This window comes from Scyliorhinus canicula, chromosome 5, assembly GCF_902713615.1.
Source record: "Scyliorhinus canicula chromosome 5, sScyCan1.1, whole genome shotgun sequence".
Taxonomy (NCBI): domain Eukaryota; kingdom Metazoa; phylum Chordata; class Chondrichthyes; order Carcharhiniformes; family Scyliorhinidae; genus Scyliorhinus; species Scyliorhinus canicula.
The window spans coordinates 116,348,091-116,369,547 of record NC_052150.1 but is presented as its reverse complement, the minus strand read 5'-3'; the positions used below and the strand labels follow the sequence as shown (position 1 = coordinate 116,369,547).

The 21,457-nt window shown below is 47.1% G+C and overlaps 1 protein-coding gene across 1 annotated transcript in view; it reads right to left on the bottom strand.

Moving 5' to 3' along the window:
- LOC119965674 (collagen alpha-1(XXVIII) chain-like) overlaps positions 1 to 21,457 on the bottom strand; it is a 318,322-nt gene that overhangs the window by 172,198 nt on the left and 124,667 nt on the right. Inside the window, exon 12 of the mRNA XM_038796439.1 lies at positions 1,082 to 1,150. Within this exon, the coding sequence (XP_038652367.1) occupies positions 1,082 to 1,150 (69 nt within the window). The remainder of the gene's footprint in view (positions 1 to 1,081; positions 1,151 to 21,457) is intronic.

The window sequence follows — 21,457 nt, the reverse complement described above, 5'->3', positions numbered from 1 at the left end:
ACCGTGCGGCCCTTATAGTCACATCCTGCCAATTTGAGTACATATCCAATATACCTATTATTATCCGCCCTCCTACCCATTTCTCAATCCAAATCAATCTTGCTTCCAATTCCAATCTTAATATGATTTATATAATTTGAATTCTGTGTACAGTTTAGATATTTTACTTTCAACAGTATGTTGATACCCTAAGAGATGGTTTAGAGAAGAGTGACTGGAACTAAGGTTGCTCTTATGAAGAAGGTGGACCCCACCTTTTAAAATGATAAAACGTGCAATATAATGTAAAACTAAGGGAGCTATTTAACTTTTAACTGACACATGCAAGAAAGAAGTCATCATTGAGGCAACTTAATCCAACACCCCCCCCCCCCCCCCAACTTTGTCTGCCCCTCCACCAACTGAAATCCTTGTCCACGATTTTTGTGATCTCTACACTCAGTTATATAACTGTTTTATTTAACTGCTTTCCATTCTCTGCCCTCCACAAACTCAACTTGCTCAAATGTCAATGGCCTGGATTCTGTCAGGCCATGGGGATCTCCTCCACTGGTCAGAGAACTGGCAAGGAACCTTGTCAGTCCCATGGGGGGTGGGGCTGACACAACCAAGTGCCATTCAGGAACTTTGGTGGCCACTCTTAGGCCTTCCCTGTGATTGTGATCTCAGTTGGCAGATTTCCATTGCTGCCTGCACCAGCGGGAGTGGAGGCAGATGGTGGCAATGCACCCACTCGAGGTTGAGGATCATCTTGGAGTTCCAAGCCAAAGATGAGTGAAAGGGTGATGGGGATTTGAGGTGGGGGGCTTGGGAGAGAAGTCGGAGGTTTTTTTGTTCACAGTAAATATGCTGTTGTTGTGCTAAGCAAGCACGGCAGGATCTGGTTAGAAGGTTGGTGGGCTGGAGTCCCAAAATGTCCCTCAAAAGGTAGAGTATTCCCTTGGTACAGCAGGATTGTCTATGATTTCTACACTTTCCTTGTACAAAACAAATTGTTGACTTTGTAAACAAATCTGAACAATGACAGATTATATGCCACATATATGTTAATTGAAAGTAGAAACAAGATGCTGCTGATTACCTTTGGGCCAGGGTATCCAATCCCAGGGTCTCCGACTGGACCATGTAAACCAGGAAGGCCACGATCACCCTGCAGAAAATAAAAGTCCAATTAATGCCAAGAGGATTTAACAATGTTACAGATGAATACTCTATCTTATAGCAAATTAAGGATGATTAGAAATCCCTGCATATTCACCTCCTGGGAAAGTTCATAGTGGGAATGCACATTGCCTATGGAATAAATGGAGAATGGGCAGGAATTTCTAGCCATCAACTGGAAAGAAAAGAACATAAGAACTAGGAGCAGAAGTAGGCTATCTGGCCCCTCGAGCCTGCTCTGCCATTCAGTAAGATCATGGCTAAACTTTTTGTGGGCTCAGCTCCACTTACCCACCTGCTCAACCATAACCCTTAATACCTTTACTGTTCAAAATTCTATCTACCTTTTATCCTTAAAAACATTCAATGAGGTAGCTCAACTGCTTCACTGGGTAGGGAATTCCACAGATTCACGACCCTTTGGAAAAAGTTCCTCCTCAACTCAGTCCTAAATCTGCTCCCCCTTATTTTGAGGCTATTCCCTCTAGTTATAGATTCACTCACCAGTGTAAACAACCTCCCTGCTTCTATATTATCTATTCCTATGTTTCTATAAGATCACTCCCTCATTCTTCTAAATTCCAATGAGTATAGTCCCAGTCTACTCAGTCTCTCCTCGTAAGCCAATCCTCTCAACTTCAGAATCAACCTAGTGAATCTCCTCTTCACGTCCTTCATGCCAGTACATTCTTTCTCAAGTAAGGAGACCAAAACTGTAACAATACTCCAGGTATAGCCTCACCAGCACCCTATAAAACAGCAACACAAGCTCACTGTTTTTAAACTCCATCCCTCTTGCAATGAAAATTCCATTTGCCTTCTTAATTACCTGCTGCACCTGCAAACCAACTTTTTGCGATTCATGCACAAGAACACCCAAGTCCCTCTGCACAGCAGCAAACAAGCAGTCATACATACACACAAACACACCAATTAGGATCAGGAGTAGGTGATTTGGTACCTTGAGCCTGCTCCACCATAGCTGATCTGATTGTGACTCGATTCTACTTTCCTGTCTACCTCCTCCCTATAACCTTTGACTCTCTTGTCAATCAGGGCTGAATGTAACTCAGCCTTAAAAATATAGAATTACCCTGCCTCCACTGTTCTTTGAGGAAGAAAACACTACAGACCAATGACCCTCTGAGAGAAAATATTTCATCTCTGTCTTACACAGCAGACCCCTTGGGCTGGATTCTCCGATTTGAAGACTAAGTACTGTCGCTGGCGGGGAAATAGCGGCGTTTTACGCCTGAAGTAACGGCGCCAAAGCTGCACCAATCCTCCGCCCGGTGGGGGGCTAGTAGCCATGCAGCATAAAGCCCCCAGCTTTACCCGCGGATGGCTGCACATGCACATGGCATGATGGACTGCAGCGGCTGTGCCTTGCAACATGGCGGCGGTTGTGCGAGGACCCGGCCTGCCAAAAACTGCCCCCTTTGACCAGCCTCTCCACCCCCGGACCAACCGCCACCAGTGTCCCCAGACCCCACCAAACCGCCCCCGCCCGCGGAACAGCTCCCACCCAACTGTGCCGGGACCGATTGGCGAACCCGATTTTGCGTCGGCGACCGGAGAATTCGCCCCTTATTTTTAAACTCTGTTGCCTAGTTCTTGAAACATCCTCTCAGTTCGAATCACTGCCAAATATCCTCTCTGCTGTCACAAAACTTACACAGAACTTGAGGTGGCATCCTGAATTTCAGCTTCATTGAAATGTAAGTATTTGAGATAATGATTTAAAGAGATTGAAAGCTGCAAATGAGCAAAAATATTATGATTGTTACAAACAGTGAGTGAAACTGGTTTGTGTCAAATCAGGAAAAAACATCACCCAGATGGGTGAGAGTGGCATAGGGAGGTGGCCAGAAAACAATGGTGCAATTTTTCAAAAATATCGTCCTTCTTCAATGGGGGTCAAGGTCCAAGCGGGCTAACTGGACAGAACCTTCCTAATGGAAGGTGAGAGTTATAATTTCTAGTCATATGAGGCAAGGGGGCAACAATGATGTAACAGTCAGTGGTGGTGGTTGCAGCTGCATGTCCCAGAAGCATATCTCACAAAGTCCAGCAGAGTAAATGCTGGAGGACACAGGCAGGCATGGGCCTGGTGTTACCACTCGGATCAAATTCAAAGGAAATAAAAAATCATATGCCATTATATTTTCTTCTTGAAGCACCATTAAAACTGAATGAGTACAAAACTGTGACACTATTTTTAGATCATATTAGTATCCAAAGAGAAATATACCCAAAGGCCATTCTTCTTCATTCTTTGCTGCGTGTGGGATTTTGTTGCTGTAGGGTGGCTGCCATGTTTGCCCATTAAGAAGTCTTACAACACCAGGTTAAAGTCCAACAGGTTTGTTTCAAATCACTAGCTTTCGGAGCACTGTTGGACTTTAACCTGGTCTTGTAAGGCTTCTTACCGTGCTCACCACAGTCCAACGCTGGCATCTCCACATCATGTTTGCCCATGTAACAATAGCCATTGCACTGACACAACAAGAACTCCATGTGAAGTGTTGTTAAGGAGGCAAATGGGAGTTTTTCTAACTTCTGCCTAATTAATCTATGAGAGAAATTAAAATCTCCATTATGTTGCACGGATTAACATATCCATCCACTGAATGAAGATTCTCTAGAATCAGCTCAGCTTGCTAAAATGCGATCCACATTCTTAAGAAAATGATAAAATAGCACAAGTCTGACTATGTACTGGAAAATGCAGCATAACAATGTGGTTATTATTCTGAGAATGCTCTGAGATGTTAAGTTTACATGTCAAATTGCTGAGCTCTGACAGAGCAACTTTTATTCCAGTCTGGATCATTTGGTATAAAACATTTTCACCAGATTCTAAACTCATTTGTTAGTTGCATTTAAGTCATCCATTCTCTGACTATAATTAGTTCAGTCAAGAAAAGCTCCATTCTCTAAGCAAATGGTTGTTTGTCAAATTACACACCTAGGGTAAAGACAAATTACGCACGGTGGCCCAGTGGTTCGGACAGCTGCCTCACAGTATCAGCGACCCGGGTTCGATTCCAGCCCTGGGTGACTGCCTGTGCAGAGTTTGCATGTTCCCCCCAACCATGTGCTTGGGTTTCCTCCCACAGTCTAAAGATGTGCAGGTTAGGTGCATGGGCCATGTTAAATCACCCCTTAGTGTCCAAAGATGAGCAGATGAGGGGTTACGGGGTTACAGGGTTAGGGCGGGGGAATGGGCCGAGGTGGGGTGCAGACTCGATGGGACGAATGACCTCCTTCTGCGCTGTAGGGATTCTATAGCTTCTAATTTGCAATGAAGAAACCACCTCAGAATTATCCTGGTGGGATTGGAGGTGGCGTGCCTGAGAAAATAGCAGGCAGCCATATTGGGACTGCTCCCCAACACATTTCTGCTAGTGGATATGTTTCCCGGGGAGGGCAGGGGAGGAGGGGCAGCATATGGATCGACTGCTTGCAGTAAGGTTGCGGCCAGCCAATCAGCATATTTAAGGACCTAATTAGGGGCCATTTAGAACACTTGCTGACATTTTGCCAGTGGTGGAGAACCCACTGCATGTGGAGACCTCAAGTTTAATGGAGGTGGCCTTCCTGCAGCAATCAGGGGTTAAGGTAGACAGAGGTTTCATCCCCCGCAGAGAGGGTCACTAGGAGCAAAGCCACCTCCTGTGACCCTCTAATCAAAGGGGTCTTGCGACTTAACCCCTCTAAAATTTTATTTCAAACTTACCCTCTAAATCTTTCAACTGCCACCACAGTCCCAATAGCTCCTTATGGGATTGCTGAGGTTTTCAGAGCTGCAGCCAATCTGATTGGGTTGCAAGTTTGGAGGCAGCCAATTAGGCAGTCACTTTTGGGAATATCACTGCTGGCAGTGGGGGCCGAGGACCTCCATTTGGTCCTGATGTCGGCATCCTGAATCACATGGCAAAATCTTTCTCTGTGAGTCAAAGCACGGCTGTACAAAACATACTTCGAACAGGGACATGTTTGCATTGTACGGAGATAACTTACAACTTGAAGAATTTGAAAAATATTAGGTTATATCATCAATGAAATGGGAAGATTTTTTTAATTTGCTGCCTTAAGTGAGAGATTCATCTTTAACCTAATGTGTCAATTTCAATATAGTATCACAATTTTTGATTGCAATGAAACATTCTCTTTAATCGATAGTTCCATCACCTTATTGTTGAGGGGTTCCATTATTTTCCATCTCTAAACATCGGTTGCCATTCACAAATGTACACAAATGACAATGCTGATTTCCATGTTAAACATCTGACTGGATGCCTCTAGCTTTCAGACTAAATTATTGTCGCACCCAAAATTTTCAGCTTGATTAACTGTTGTGCAACTTTTCCACTCGCATACTTGCAAAGAACACAACTCTGGTCACATTACCAAAATAATATTCATGACGCACTCATGAGCAATGACAAGAAAATAGAGACATGGATCTTTGCCCATGATATTGCATTTTCATCGCAGCTCCACCAATAGTTTTGAGTGTCCTAGGTGATACAATACTAATTCCTCATTCTAAATTGACTCCTAGGCATTGTAAAGATGGACTCATTCCGTAAGGTGCACCAGGAATGCCTAAGGATGAGACACCAATCGAGCAAAACCGGAATACAATTCAGGTTCAACATCCTAAGCAGCAGGCTATAGACAGAGCAAGGCAATCCCACAACAAATAGATCACAAAAAAGATTGCATCCCTATCACATCCATTCAAGGAAGGTGATGTACAATCAAATTAGGAGGGCTCCAAGAATATCTCCATCCTAAGTTATACTGGGTACAACATAGCAAATAACCACATTTGTTACTTATATTTTTATACTCATTATTAAGAAAGGTGTTGGAACATACCCAGAGAAATATAGGTCAGTTAGCTTAACATCAGTAGGAGGAGAAATAATGAAATCCGTACTAGAAGGAGAAAATAAAAAAATCATCTAGAAACCAAAACATAATAATGAATAGTCAACATAGATTTCAAAAGGGAAAGTGTTGCTTTATTGAGTTTGTTGAAAAAGTAACAGTGACAGTAGAGAAGGATAATGTAGAAGAAGCAACATATTTAGATTTCCAAAAGTCCTTTGATAAAGTGCCACATAATAGACTAGAAAATAAGGTCCACAAAGCACATACAGTCAGGGAACAAGTAGTAGAATAGCTGGCTAAAGACAAAAAGCAGAGCAAATGGGTAAAGGATGGTGATGGTAGAATGTGAGAGATAGGATCTCACAACGATCAGTGCTGATACCACTGTTATCCAAAATTTATATTAACAATTTCTAAATTTTCAGATGACACCAAAATTTGGAAGGACAGTCAACATTGAGAAGGGTGACAACAAATTAGAAGAAGAATGGATATAACAAGACAAATGGATAACATAGAAAATTGTGAACCATTGCAATTTTGGTGATTAAAAATAAAGACGTCCCCATATTACTGAGGAAATAAGAATCTAAATGAAGTAGAGGAACAAAGGGATCTAGGATTACAAATATACAAACCAGTAAAAGTAGGGAAGTAGGGCAATAAGTCCATAACAAAAGCAAACCAAACACTAGGGTTTACTTCCACATGGATAGAATTAAAATCAGAGAGGTTATGCTATAGTTGTAACAAACCTTAATTTGATCACACTGTGCTTTCTTTAATTCTGGTTACCTTATTTGAAAAACAAATTGAGGTACAGGACAGGATGCAAAAAAGTGTGATAACAGAACTGGGATGTTATGCTTATCAGGAAAGACTGAAAAGGCTAGTCTCTTTTCTCTTGAAAAGAAAAGGCTGAAGGATGATCTAGGTGATCGTTAAAACTATTCATAAAGTAATTACTCAACAGACTTTGCTCCTCTGACCGATAGAAGTATGTGTATCTGTGCCTATAGATCAGTGGTGGACCAGTGGTGGACAATGATGACCATTCCCCACGCACAGGGTTGCCACATTCCACTGATTGCCGTCACAAAGGTTTTTTTCTATTTACTAGCCTAGGTTGTCCATCACTTCTATAGATTCTGGTGTAGTTGTACTGCCAAAGGATGCAGGGACTCTATTATAGAATCAGACACCCTTTCTCCATAAAGTGCAGGATTCTTTAAAAATTTGTTCATGGGAGGTGGGTAGGACTGTAAAGTCCAGCATTTATTGCTCATCCCTAACTGGCCTTGAGAAGATGGGTGGTGAGTAGTCGCCTTCTTGAACTGTTCAATCTTTGTAATGTAGATACACCCACAGTGGAAGTTCCAGGAACTTACTTAGTGACAGTTAAAAAGTGGTGAGCGTGGACTCTTTCAGTATCTGAGGAGTCACGAATGGTGCTGAGCAAAGTGAAGTCATTAGCGAACATCCTCATTATTAACCTTAAGATGGAGGGGAGGTAATTGATGAAGCAACTGAAGATGCTTGGACCTAGGACACTTCCCTGCGAAACTCCTGCAGCAATTTCCGAGGGCTCTCGTATTCTATGATGAGCATGATTTTCTGCTTTCCTTCATCCTCAGTTTCCCTGCGGCTCTCGATATCCTGATAAATGTATTGTATTCCAACAGTGCATATCCAAGATTAAATTGAGAGCTGAACCCTGAGTTCAGATTACTTCCTCGCGTTCAACCCATTATCAAGCCCATTTTCGTACACCTGCAAATATCACTCAGTTTTGCCTCTACCTCCAACAGCACCACTCCCTCCCTCCTCCAGGTGGCTGTTACTGCTCTTTCTTTGCTGCTGAATCACTAATCCCTAACTTTATCACGAGAAGTTGACTTCTACAATGTTCTTTTTGATGATTTCCCGACCTCTATCATTTACAAACGATAACACGTACATTCTTTTCACTCTTGGCCTTGTTCACAACAACGATCTTCCTGTGCCGAAGCAAACTGAGGTTCAGTTGCACGTTTGCATCTTTAAATCTTTCCATGGCCTCACATCATCTCATATCAATGATCTCCTCCACCTTGACATTACTGTGCACATATTACGGGTTCAATTTCACTGGAAAAATCTATGTCCGGTTTTGGACACGTTTAGCTCGGTCTTTCTCAGCAGCACCAAGAAACATCCACTATTCAATGGCACTTTGCCCTTTCTCTGGCATCAGGAAGGTTTACTCTGCCGAGGGCCGCACTTAGAGCCCAGCAGGAAAGGCTCCTCGCAGATCGGTGCATCATTTTGTGGGGCTGCGCCGATCTCTTCCCTCCCTTTCAGCCCCCGCACCCTCCCCCGCCATTTCTGACACCTCCCCCCCCCCCAACCTCAGGGAGGCCCCCGGGAACACCTCCTCACTCCTCTCCATCTGGTAAGGCCCAATCCCTGGCAGTGCCAAGGTGCCCGAGGGAGTGCCAGTGTGCCACCCTGTCCTCAACCACCCGGGGATCTCTAATGGTTTGGGAGACCCCCCCACCCCATCCCAGGTGCCATTTCGACTGGCCCACATTTGTGGAAACCATTACTAAATGGCACCCTGGCGAGGTCTCACAGGCCCAGCTATTAGGTCCTAGGTGCCGAGGAAATCCTGCGAATGAATGTTTAAAGTGAGGCCGAGATCCGAAGCAATCAAGCATCGCAAATCTTGCGAGAGGCCTGTTGCGAGATTCAACGGCCACGTCCTCACAACACGTCGGGCGCGATAAGGCTCTTAAATCACGCCCTATATTTCTCTGTCTCTGGCTTACTCTTGACTTCTTCGTCCACATTTGGGCCTACGCCTTCCAAACTTCCCTTCCTGGATTCTTCTGTCAAGTAATTTACTTCCTGCTTTCAAAAGCCTCATAAAAAACTCTCAAATGCATTCTCCCATGAATCCTTGTAGCCTTCTATTCCTATTGGATTGTGTACATTTACATTTTCTGTCTTGTGACGTATTATAATCCCTCTATTTATCAGAAGAGTATTGTATAAATGTAAGATGGTGTTGTTATTTCCCTGGAACATAAAATGGTAACTTTGACATATTCATGCAGAATTGAAAGAAGAGTCCAGGTGCAGGGTGTGAATGGCAGAATAAAATTCAATGAATTACAAAGATTTCCCCAATTCACTATACATCCTCCAGATGTGCTGGCAGTCAAATACTCCACCATGTGTGTTACTTATTTTCCAGTATATCATCACCTTTTGATTAATATAAAGCATAAAGGAGAAGAGCAGCTTCACTGAAAAGAAGAGACATGTTGTATAAGCTTTTCATTTTGCAGACATCAGGATAGATTGCATGATTACCAACAGTAAAGGGAACAACAATTTATATTGCATGAGAAGAGAGTGCGGATTGGTTGGCAAGTTGATTCTGATTGGGAGAGGAGTTTCCCTGGAGAATGTAACAGGGAACATTTAACTGGCAAGCTTTTGTTCAAATTCAAACCAAACAGATTAACTTTGATTGGTCAAGTAATTAACATGGGGAATGAACCAGGGAATACCTGCCCCCAGGCTTTTGTTTTGTTGAAAGGGTGCAATGTGTGGATGTAGAATCTGCAGAGTTAGCACACGGAAGAAGGGTAGGATGCAAAAATAACCATTTACTAACACATAGATTTAACTACTCCACTCCCCGAAGGGTCTCTCACACCGACCTATACTCGGTCGAGTTTTTATACTCCATGGGCTCCTCTCGTTAAGGGTGAAGCCACACACCGTTACAAAGGAAGTTCGCACTCAGTAGATGTCATGGGAAACTGGATGATCCATAAGACCATAAGACATTGGAGCAGAATTAGGCCACTCGGCCCATCGAGTCTGCTCTGCCATTCAATCATGGCTGATATTTTCTTATCCCCATTCTCCTGCTTTCTCCCCATGACCCCTGATCCCCTTATTAATCAAGAACCTATCTATCTCGGTCTTAAAGACACGCAGTGATTTGGCCTCCACAGCCTTCTGTGGCAAAGAGTTCCACAGATTCACCACCCTCTGACTGAAGAAATTCCTCCTCAACTCTGTTTGAAAGGATCGACCCTTTAGTCAGAGGTGGTGTCCTCTGGTTCTAGTTTTTCCAACAAGTGGAAACATCCTCTCCACGTCCACTCTATCCAGGCCTCGCAGTATCCTCTAAGTTTCAATAAGATCCCCCCTCTAAAATTCAACGAATACAGACACAGAGTCCACAACTACTCCTCATACGACAAGTTCTTCATTCCAGGGATCATTATTGTGAACCTCCTCTGGACCCTTTCCAAAGCCAGCACATCCTTCCTTAGATACGGGCAGGGCCGGCCCAAGGCACCGGCAACTCGGGCAGTCGCCCGGGGCGCCATGTGCTAGGGGGCGCCAGAGACTCGGGTCCCGCGCATGCGCAGTTGGGCCGGTGCCAACCAGCGCATGCGCGGTGGCCGCCCTCCCCCAGGGCGGCCCCGCCCCCGCGCCTCTGGCCCGCCCCCCCCGCCTCGGCCCCTCCCCGCCTCGGGCTCGGCACCCCCCCCGCCTCGGGCCCGCTGCCCCCCCGCCCCCCCCCCGGCCCCTCCCCGCCTCGGGCTCGGCACCCCCCCCCCCCCCGCCTCGGGCCCGCCGCCCCCCCGCCTCGGGCTCTGCCCTCGGCCCCCCGCCCCCCCCCCCCCGGCCCCACCCCCCCCCCCCCGAAGGGCGCCGAAGTTCAGCTTGCCCGGGGCACCAGCAACCCTAGGGCCGGCGCTGGATACGGGGCCCAAAATTGCTCACAATACTCCAAATTGGGTCTGACCAGAGCCTCAGAAGTACATCTCTGGTCTTGTATTCTAGCCCTCTTGACATGAATGCTAACATTGCCTTTGCTTTCTTAACTGCCGACTGAACCTGTAGGTTAACTTCAAGAGAATCGTGAACAAGGACTGCCAAGTCCCTTTGTGCTTCTGATTTCCTAAGAATTTCCCCATTTAAAAAATACCTACACCTAAATTCCTCCTTCCAAAGTGCCTAACCTGACACTTTTCCACATTGTATTTCATTTCCCACTTTATTGCCCACTCTAGCTCGTCCAAATCCTTCTGCAGCCCCCTTGCTTTCTCAATGCTACTTGCCCTCTACAAATCTTTGTATCACCTGCAAACTTAGCAACAGTGCCTTCAGTTCCTTCTTCCAGATCATTAATGTATATTGTGAAACATTGTGGTCCCAGCACAGACCCCTGAGGCACACTGCTAGTTGCCGGCTGCCATCCTGAAAAAGACCCTTTTATCCCCACTCTCTGCCTTCTGCCAGTCAGCCAATTCTCTATCCATGCCAGAATCTTACCCTTAACACCATGGGCTCTTAACTTATTTAACAGTCTCCAATGCGGCACCTTGTCAAATGCCTTCTGGAAATCTAAATAAATCACGTCCACTGGTTCTCCTTTGTCTAACTTCCTTGTTACCTCCTCAAGGACTCTAACATATTTGTCAGACATGACCTCCCTTTGATAAAGCCGTGCTGACTCGGTCCGACTTTACCATGCACTTCCAAGTACTTTGCGATCTCATCTTTAATAACAGACTCTAAAATCTTACCAACGACAAAAGTCAGGCTAACCGGCCTATAATTTCCCGTCTTCTGCCTCCCTCCCTTCTTAAACAGCGGTTTTACATCTGACACTTTCCAGTCCTCTGGGACCCTTCCTGCCACCAGTGATTCCTGAAAGATCATCACCAATGCCTTCACGATTTCCTCAGCTATCTCTTTTAGGACTCTGGGGTGTAGACCATCCGGCTCAGGTGACATATCCACCTTCAGACCTTTCAGTTTCCCCAGAACCTTCTCCGTAGTGATGGCCACGACACTCACCTCAGCCTCTGATTCTCCTGGAGCTCTGGCATCCCACTGGTGTCTTCCACCGTGAAGACTGATGCAAAGTAACTCTTCAGTTCATCTTCCAGTTCTTTGTTTCCTATTATTACTTCTCCAGCCATGTTTTCCAGTGGTCCAATGTCTATTTTTGCCTCTCTCTTACCTTTTATATATTGAAAGAAACTCTTCCTATCTTCTTTTATATTATTAGCTAACTTGCACTCTTCTTTTAAGTGATTCCCAATCCTGTGGCTTCCCACTAATCCTTTGTATGATTTTTCTTTTGCTTTTATGCCGTCCTTGACTTCCTTTATCAACCATGGATGTCTTGTCCTGCCCTTAGCATGTTTCCTCCTCCTTAGGATGAATTTCTGCTGTGCCTCCTGAAAAACCCCCAAAAACTCCTGCCATTGTTGTTCCCCTGTCCTCCCTGCTAGTCTCCTTTTCCAATCAACTCTGGCCAGCTCCTCCCTCATGTCTTTGTAGTTACCCTTATTTAATTGTAATACCATTCCATCTGATTGCAGCTTCTCCCTCTCAAACTGCAGGGTAAATTCTATCATATTGCGGTCACTGCTCCCTAAGGGTTCCTTCACCTTAAGTTCCCAAATCAAGTCTGCCTCATTACACATCACCAAATCCAGAATTGCCTGTTCCCTAGTAGGCTCTGTCACAAGCTGCTCCAAAAAAAAATCTCTTAACCATTCCACAAACTATTTTTCTTGGGATCCACTACCAACCTGATATTCCTAGTCCACGTGAATATTGAAGTCGCCCACGATTATTGTGATATTGCCTTTTTTACATGCCTTTTCTATCTGATGTGCCCCACATCCTGACTACTGCTAGGGGGCCTGTGCATAACTCCCATCAGAGTCTTTTTACCTTTGCGATTCCTCAAATCTACCCACAGAGATTCTATGCCTTCTGATCCTATATCGCTCCGTGCTAGCGATTTAACTTCATTCATTATCAATAATGCAACCCCACCCCCTTTGCCCATCTGCCTGTCCTTTCGATAGGACACATATCCTTGTATATTTAGATTCCAGCCCTGATCCCCTTGCAGCCACATCTCTGTGGTGCCCACGACATCGTACCGGCCAATTTTAATGTGCACAACAAGCTCATTTACCTTGTTCGGTATACTGCGCGCATTAAGGTACAACACCCTCAGTCCTGCATTGACCACCTCCCTTCTCACACTTGTCACGTTTTTTGCTCTTTCTGAGGGTGATGTTCCATTATTTTTGCTCTCTATTTCCCCTTCAGTTATGAGACCTTCTAAGCTAATGCTCTGGTTCCCACCCCCCCCTGCCATATTAGTTTAAATCCTCCCGAGTGACTCTAACAAACGTCCCAGCCAGGATATTGGTGCCCCTCAGCCACACCCCGGGACCTCCATGGTGCTTGTAACATTCCTCCACACACCCCCCCCCCCCCCAGATCCTGTGTGTTTGCATCTGCAGACTGGCGCGAGGGCCCGCTTGTCCTTTTCACCCAGGGTTGGCACTCAGGTGCCGTTTTCGTGGGGTTCAGAGGCGTATACCAGAAAGGGGATCGAAGGTTCTGCGTCAAGCGTTGGAGTGGAGCTGATATGGCCTGCTCGGCGCTGGGAACTGGGTCGGTGGCCTCTGCTCCTGGCTGAATCTCCATGTTGGAGTCGGACCAGACCTGGGTTTCCGTGGTCGATGGGGCCAAGGGCAGTGGTAGCAGCAGAGGAAATGGAATATGTGGAACCGGGGCATCCAGAAGCGGGTCTGGCAGATCAGGGACACGGGTGCAGAGGTGGTCCACGTGTCTGTTCGACTCGTGCCCTTGTGCCCGCAGTTTGAGACCGGCCCGGTCTATGACAGTACCTACCCGGTACCTATGTGGCGCCATCGCCAAAGTTCTGGACATGAGAGCTGCTTTTTGACCTCGGAGAAAACTGCATACTGTGGCTGAGCCCATCCCCATGGCTGGCCCTGTTTTAAAATCGATGGAAGAGGCCAACAGGTGTGCTAGGTTGTGGATGAATTTCCAGTAGTAGGTAACGAGCCCCAGGAATAAATGAAGTTCTGCAGGCCCTTCCGGGATGGAGGTCTGCCGGATATCCGATATCTTGCCCTCAACTCCAATCACCTCCAGACATGGAACACACATTTCTCCCGGCGCAGGTGAACTCTACCTCGAAAAGTCAGACCGGGCAAAAAATAGTGCGGCTGCACCGATGGGTCAACACTAATCTTGCCCGGTTCCCCTTTGATGGTCTCAGGCCCTCCTGGAAGACGTCTGAGAATTTTGCCAAGATCCCCTCTGGCCCATGCAGATTCATGCAGCAGACTCACTGCCAGTCAAGGTGGAGGTACCGTAGCTAGTCGAGGTCCATCAAGCTTGGTCTACCCTCGCATACCACTACCAATAGCAGATTAGCCGATTGTTGCCCATATACGATTGGGATCACTGAGGTACCTGCAATGGCCAAGAGCTCCCCTGTATATGTTGTTGCCGGGCATCTGTGTCCCGTAGAACCAATGTTTTGATGCATGATTGGATTTGTCCAAATGTTCAGCAGCTGACCACCGAGACTGCTGCTCTGGTATCCAACTCAATCCGTATGAGGTGCCCGTTTACTTGTAGCGAAACATAGATCGGCGCTATTTATGGTGCCGCTATATAATGTAGCTGCTGGTATAAGTCATCTTCCTCATCCAAATAGAGTGCCCAGTTACAGGGAGGGTGATCACGTCTGGTGGGCCTTCTCGTGGTCATCTGCCGTTCTGCTCTCAACTGCTGTTGCTGGCCCATATCCGTGGTCCGGGTCTTCCCAATAGTGGGACCATTCGACGGATCTCTGGGCTTCCTCAGTCTGCCTCCCTATGGTAGCGGCCCCAAGGCCAGGGGCCCATTACCTTGGGAAGGCTGCAGGGTACTCATTCCGGTGTCCAAACTTTAGGGCGACCATTACTTGGAGCTCCTGGATTCTCTGTTCTGCACTTTCATGGGAGATAGCAATCTCAACCTCCTGCTGCAAACTCAAGTGAGTTTCTACTAGGAGTTTGCTTGCATCGCTGCATCGTGCCCCCGAGGTCTATGAAAAGTGATCCGAGTTCACAGCACTCGGCGCCGATGGCAGCTCCACTGGATCCTCCGCCAGTGTAGAATCCGCACACAGTGATCACATGCAACCAAGGGTAGGTTGCAAAAATAAAGGTTTATCGATAGATACATTAACTACTCCATTCCCCGAAGGGTTTCCCGCCCCAACCTACACTCGGTCAAGGTTTTAATACTTTATGGGCTCCCCTCGTTAAGAGTGAAGCCCCTCCCCATTACCGGGGAAGTTTGTAATTGGTAGAGGTCACCGGGAACACGATGGTCCACACCTCGTGGCCTCCGTGGTCCGTAGGGGTTGTAACAGTGGACGTGCTCCTTCTGGTTGTCCAAGGACAGGGCTCCATGTGTGGTTACCAGTGTGTGTAAGTAGGCCACATTGTGAGCATGACCAATTTAAGACTATCAGTCAGACTCAGATTCCTTGAATTCTCTGGTTTCCTGGTCCACCATCTGCTCTCCACATCCTGGCAATTATCCATTCAAGTTGTATGGTTTCCTTTGCAATTGTGAAAAACAAACACAAATTAGGTGATTGCTTTGCCAAACAACTCTGTTCTGATGTAACCCCTCAAGCCCCTTTTGCTTGCCACTTCGATATCTTCTTACCTCTATTTCTTTTCCCTTTTACACCCCTCCAATGAAACTTAACAACAGTTTGAGGAACAGCACATTTTGGAAGCATTCTGCAGAGACTGTTCCCTCCAGGATATACTAGTCCACTCCTCCACCATACAGAACACCTCTCCCATCACCCATGGCACTTTCCCATGCAATCGTATGGGATTACCATGCCCCTTTACCTCTTCCATGTTTAACATCCCAAGCCCAAAACACTCATTCCAGGTTAAGCAGCGTTTCGTTTGCACCTCTTTCAATCTGGTCTATTGCATTCGTTGCTACCAATGTGGTCTCCTTTATATCGGAGAGACCAAACGTAGACTGGGTGATCGCTTTGCTGAGCACCTTCGGTCTGTGCGCATTCAGAACCCTGACCTTCCCTTTGCTTGCCATTTTAACACAAGACCCTGCTTCCATGCCCATGTCTGTCCTTGGGCTGCTGCAATGTTCCAGTGAAGCGCAATGCAAACTGAAGGAACAACATCTCATCTTTCGGTTAGGCACGCTACAGCCTTCCGGTCTCAACATCGAATTCAACAACTTCAGATGATTAGCTCTACTCACCTCGATCCCTTTGTTTTCATTCAATTTCATTTTAACTGTCTTATTTATTTAGTGTCTTTCTTTATATGTATTTCCTCCTGCCAACTTATCTCCCTTTCCTTACCTTTTCTCCCCTTTGCTTCCCACTTCCTCCCCCTCCCACTCACGTCCCTGTCTCCCCCCCCCCCCCCCCCCCCCCAAACATCTACATCTGCCACAGTTTACCCTCTGATTTTAGTTTCTCTGCTGTTTGGCCTTTCACCCCTTTTGTTCTCTCTGGGAACTGCTATAAGCACTCTTTTCCCTTGGTTTCTGTGCCTATCAGCACTCTGTTCCCTTGGTTTCTGTGGCTATGACTCATCTTTCGTTGCCTCACCCCAAGGTATAAATATTTCCCACTTTCTTTTAACTTTGATAAAGGGTCATCTTGACTCTAAATGATAGCTCTTATCTCTCCCTACAGATGCTGCCAGACATGCAGAGATTTTCCAGCATTTTTTCTTTGGTTTCAGATTCCAGCATCCGCAGTAATTTGCTTTTATCCAGTAATTGTTGTGATATGTGACTGCATGCATTGTATGCAAAGGTGCTCAGCAGAGCAAGGATTACTGTGGGACTGCACAATAGGATCGCTCCTGCTATGATATACACAGCCACATGGTAACATAGATTTAGAGATCAGTTGAGAAGAAGACTCGAAGTAAGCAGCCAGGTTGCACAGTGAATCAGCACCATGCATGACCATCCCTTGGAATTATACCAATAAAGGGTTCATGCTTCAACATACAAGTCTCAAGATCTCATTAATGAGGCACCTCATAAGGTCTCAAAAAGTATACTCTGTTTCTCTCTCCATAGGGGCTGGCAGGCCTGACCTTTTACAGCATTGTATGCTTTCCTTAAGTGTGCTTGTGTGTGTGCTTATGTGCGTGGGTGCCATTGTGATAGATTTAGGGTGAGAGCCTAAATAAATAATCATCTTTCTTTAAGCCACAGAAAGGTTGCTGCTGGTTATTCAAACTGTCCACACATATCAGGGGTTAAAAATAAACACATACACACATAACTTCCTCTTAAAAGCTTACTGATTATGGACAGTTGTGAAGAAAACAGGGATTTCAGTAGTTCTCCCTCACCCTGTTCTTAACAAAAACAAAAGAGAAGGGAAGAGGTTGAGATGTTTAGGAAAGGAGTGCATACGGTCGAGCCAAGGTTGCTGGAGCTTTAGTCACCAACAGTCTGATAAATCAATAGCAGGACAGAGAAATATTAAGATTTGATAACTAAATGGTGCAAGAGGATGGGACGGCATGGTGTGGTGGCATAGTAGTTAGCACTGATGCCTCACAGCGCCAGGGACTCGGGTTCATCTCCGACTATGGGTCACTGACTGTATGGAGTTTGTCCATTTTCGCCGTGTCTCCATGGGTTTCCTCCGGGGGTGCTCCGGTTTCCTCCCACAGTCCAAAAATGTGGGGGTTAGGTGGATTGGCCATGCTAAATTGCTCCTTCGTGCCTGGGGATGTGCTGGTTAGGTTATGAGATAATGCGGATAAGACAGAGTGGACATGAATAGAGTGCTCTTTCGAAGGGTTCGTGCAGATTTGATGGGCCAAATGGCCTTCTTCTGCACTGTAGGGATTCTATGATATATAAGGCTGAATGGGATTGCAAATATATGGCCAGCTGAGGACAGTGAGGGGTAAATAGCTGAGGATTTAAATTTCAATGTATATGGGGTTAAGGAACTCATGTAAGGCGGGATTTAGCCTCCACGTTGCATTCAATTTGGTGTCGGGACAAGGCTGTTGAATCGCGTAAGGAGTCTCTTGTGAGATTTGTGACATTTGAGACACTTGATGAGATTTAATGAAATCTTGTAGATGTTGTTGTAGTGATACGTATATAAAGGGTTAATGACTACATCATAGAGTAAGACAACCACTAGATGGCAGCACTAAATTCATTCTTAAATATGTGAACTCCAAGGATCTTGGTCCTCTTCGAAACAGGAGTGACGGCAGCAGTTGTGTTAGACAGAGAGAATAATAGCAAGAGTTAACACGTGTAGTTAAATATAGTTAATACTTTATTCTGAATTACTTTATTGCCAGTTATATTTCTAGAAGAGTGAACAAACTCATCAGTATTTAATTTGTTATTCATTTTGCTTTGAGTTGACGATTGGCAGCAGGATTCTCCGACCCCCCATGCCGGGTCGGAAAATCTCCAGGGTGGGGGGGGGGGGGGGGGGGGGGGGGGGGGGGGGTGCGCGGCATGAAACCCGCCGCTCCGACGCCGGCAGCTGTATTCTCTGACGCCGGTTTTCAGGCGGGGGCGGGGATCATGCCACGCCGGTTGGGGGCCGTTGGCAGCGGCCCCCCTGGCAATTCTCCGGGCCCCGATGTGCTGAATGGCCGTCGGTTTCTGGCCAGTCCCGCTAGCGTGAAATGGACATGGTCCCACACGGAGGGACCTGGCTGGTAGGCCAGCTGGTGCAGTCCTCGGGGGAGGCATGGGGGGGGGGGGAATCTGGCCCCGGGAGGGGCCTCCACGGTGGCCTGGCCCGTGATCGGGGCCCAGCAATCTGCAGGTGGGCCTGTGCTGTGGGGGCACTCCTTCCTTCCGCGCCAGCCTCAGTAGAGCTTCGCCATGGCCGGCGCGGAGAAGACACCCCCAGCGTATGCACAAGAATACAGCAGCTGGTCTGCGCATGTGCGGAACAATGCCGGCGGTTCTACGCATGCGCTAACTCGCGAAGGCCCTTCAGCACTGGTTGGTGCAGTGTCAACCCCTCCAGCGCTGGCCTAGCCCCCGGAAGTGCAGAGGATTCAGCAACTTCCGGTTGGCCCGATGCCGGAGTGGTTCGCGCCATTTTCGTACACTGCTGTCGGGCCATCGGGGGATTCGGGAGAATCCCGCTCAGGGTGTTTCTTTAGAATCACCCCATCAGACCATTCTGGAAGGATAAAGCAAAGAGTAACAACATATTACACACAAGTAACATAACAGTCGTGATCAGGATCTCGCCCTCATTGGGGGTGATCCAGATCTGCACGTTTAATATATGCGTTTGCAGGGTTCTCCTGGAGCTCGGGACCTCACGGCTGCACCTGGGAGACCTGACCAGGGTGCTATTTAGTACTGGTTTTCACAAATATGGACCAGTCGTAATGGTACCTGTGTGGTGCCTTTCCTGCTGGGCTTACCAGAGGGAAATGACTCAAGTGCAGCTTCAGCAGAGAGAAACGTGCCGTTGAATAGTGGGGTAGCACTGCAGCTGCCAAGAAACACCCTGCTAAACACGCCCAAAGCTAGACATAGATTTTTTCTGTTGAAGCGCATCCATAGTATAGCAAGGTTCATGGCTGACTGGGCCATAGAATGCAGCAAGACAAGGGCAGGTGAAGTATGGATAGCATTGGAGAAATTGAATCAAGAGGTGAGATAATTATGGGTTTCAGCATTAGATTTAGATTTAGGTTTATGGTCACGTATACCGAGGTACGGTGAAAAGTATTGTTCTGTGTGCAGTCCAGGCGGATTGTTCCATACATGAAAAACATAGGACAAACAATAGATACACAATGTAAATACATAGACGTAGACTTCGGGGGAGCATACGGAATGTAGTGCTACACAGTAGAGAAGATGTGTGGACAGGTCAATTCAGTCCACAAGAGGGCCATTACGGAATCTGGTAACAGCGAGGAAGAAGATGTTTTTGAATCTGTTAGTGTGTGTTCTTAGACTTTTGTATCTTCTGCACAGTGTAAGAGGTTGGAAGAGAGAATACCCAGGATGGGAGGGATCTTTGATTATGCTGCCCACTTTCCCCAGGCAGCAGGAGATATAGACAGAGTCAATGGATGGGAGGTGGGTTTGCATGTTGAACTGGGCTGTGTTCATGACTCGTTTCTTACGGTCTCGGTCCGAGCAGTTGCCATTCCAAGCTTTTATGCATCTTTCTATGGTGCATCTGTAAAAATTGGTGAAGAGTCAATGTGGACATGCCAAATTTCCTTAGTTTTGAGGAAATATTAGAGCAGTTGAAATAGGAGAGAAGGTTTTACTCATTGCGATGCTGTCTTTTGGTTGAGACGTTAAGCAATAGTCCCTCCAGGGTTCTCAATGGTGTAAATTTATCCTTTGACTAACATTATAAAGACATTGTTGTTTGCTGGGCCTTATCATGCACATAATAGCCGGTGAATCTCCGTGACAGTGACTATGGGCGGGATTCTCCCGTACCCAGCGGGGCGGGGGGTCCCGATGGGATGGAGTGGCGTGAACCACTCCAGCGTCGGCGTGCCCCAAAGGTGCGGAATCCTCCGCACCTTCAGGGGCTAGGCCGGCGCCGGAGTGGTTTGTGTCCCGCCAGTCGGCGTGGAAGGCCTTTGGCGCCACACCAGCCGGGGCCGAAGGGACTCCGCCGGCCGGCTAGAGTGCGCGGGTGTGCCAGCGGCTGCTGACGTCATCCCCGCGCATGCGCAGGGTGGGGGGTCACCATTGCGGAGGCTGACACGGCCGACGCATAGTAAAAGAGTGCCCCCACTGCACACGCCTGCCTGCCGATTGGTGGGCCCCGATCGCGGGCCAGGCCACCGTGGGGGCACCCCCGGGGGCAGATCGCCCCCCCCCTCCGCCCCCCCAGGACCCCGGAGCCCGCCCACGCCGCCAGGCCCTGCTAGTAAGGGACCTAGTCTGATCCACGCCGGCGGGCCCGGCAAAAAACCAGTGGGACTTCAGCCCATCGCGGGCCGGAGACTTCGGACAGCCCCGGGGCCCATTGAGTCGCGCCGGTTCCCCTAATTCTCCGGGGCGGGCGTCGCGACTCACGCTTCGCCGACTTTTGGAGGGCCGGAGAATTCGGCGGCCGGCAGGGGCGGTATTCACGCCGACCCCCCACAATTCTCTGACCCGGCGGGAGGTCGGAGAATCCCGCCCATTTCAAAAGTACATATTTGGCTGTAATGTTCTGTCTGACGCAATACGTTTATGAAAAATGCGATATACATGCAAGTTCTTTCTTTACTATAAATCCCTGGTTATTCCTTGGCATTTTTAACTGAGCCCTTTCCATGCACATAAATAATTTATTTCTGTTTCTGAGTCGTGCAATTTGTTAAATACTGATTTGACATTTTAGGACAGTAAACCGTAAGTACATTGCATGACTCAAATCAAATTTAATTTAATCCTGGCCCTGAGCAAAACGCACACACAAATTCAACAGTGACATAGATTGCGAATCCATTTCATG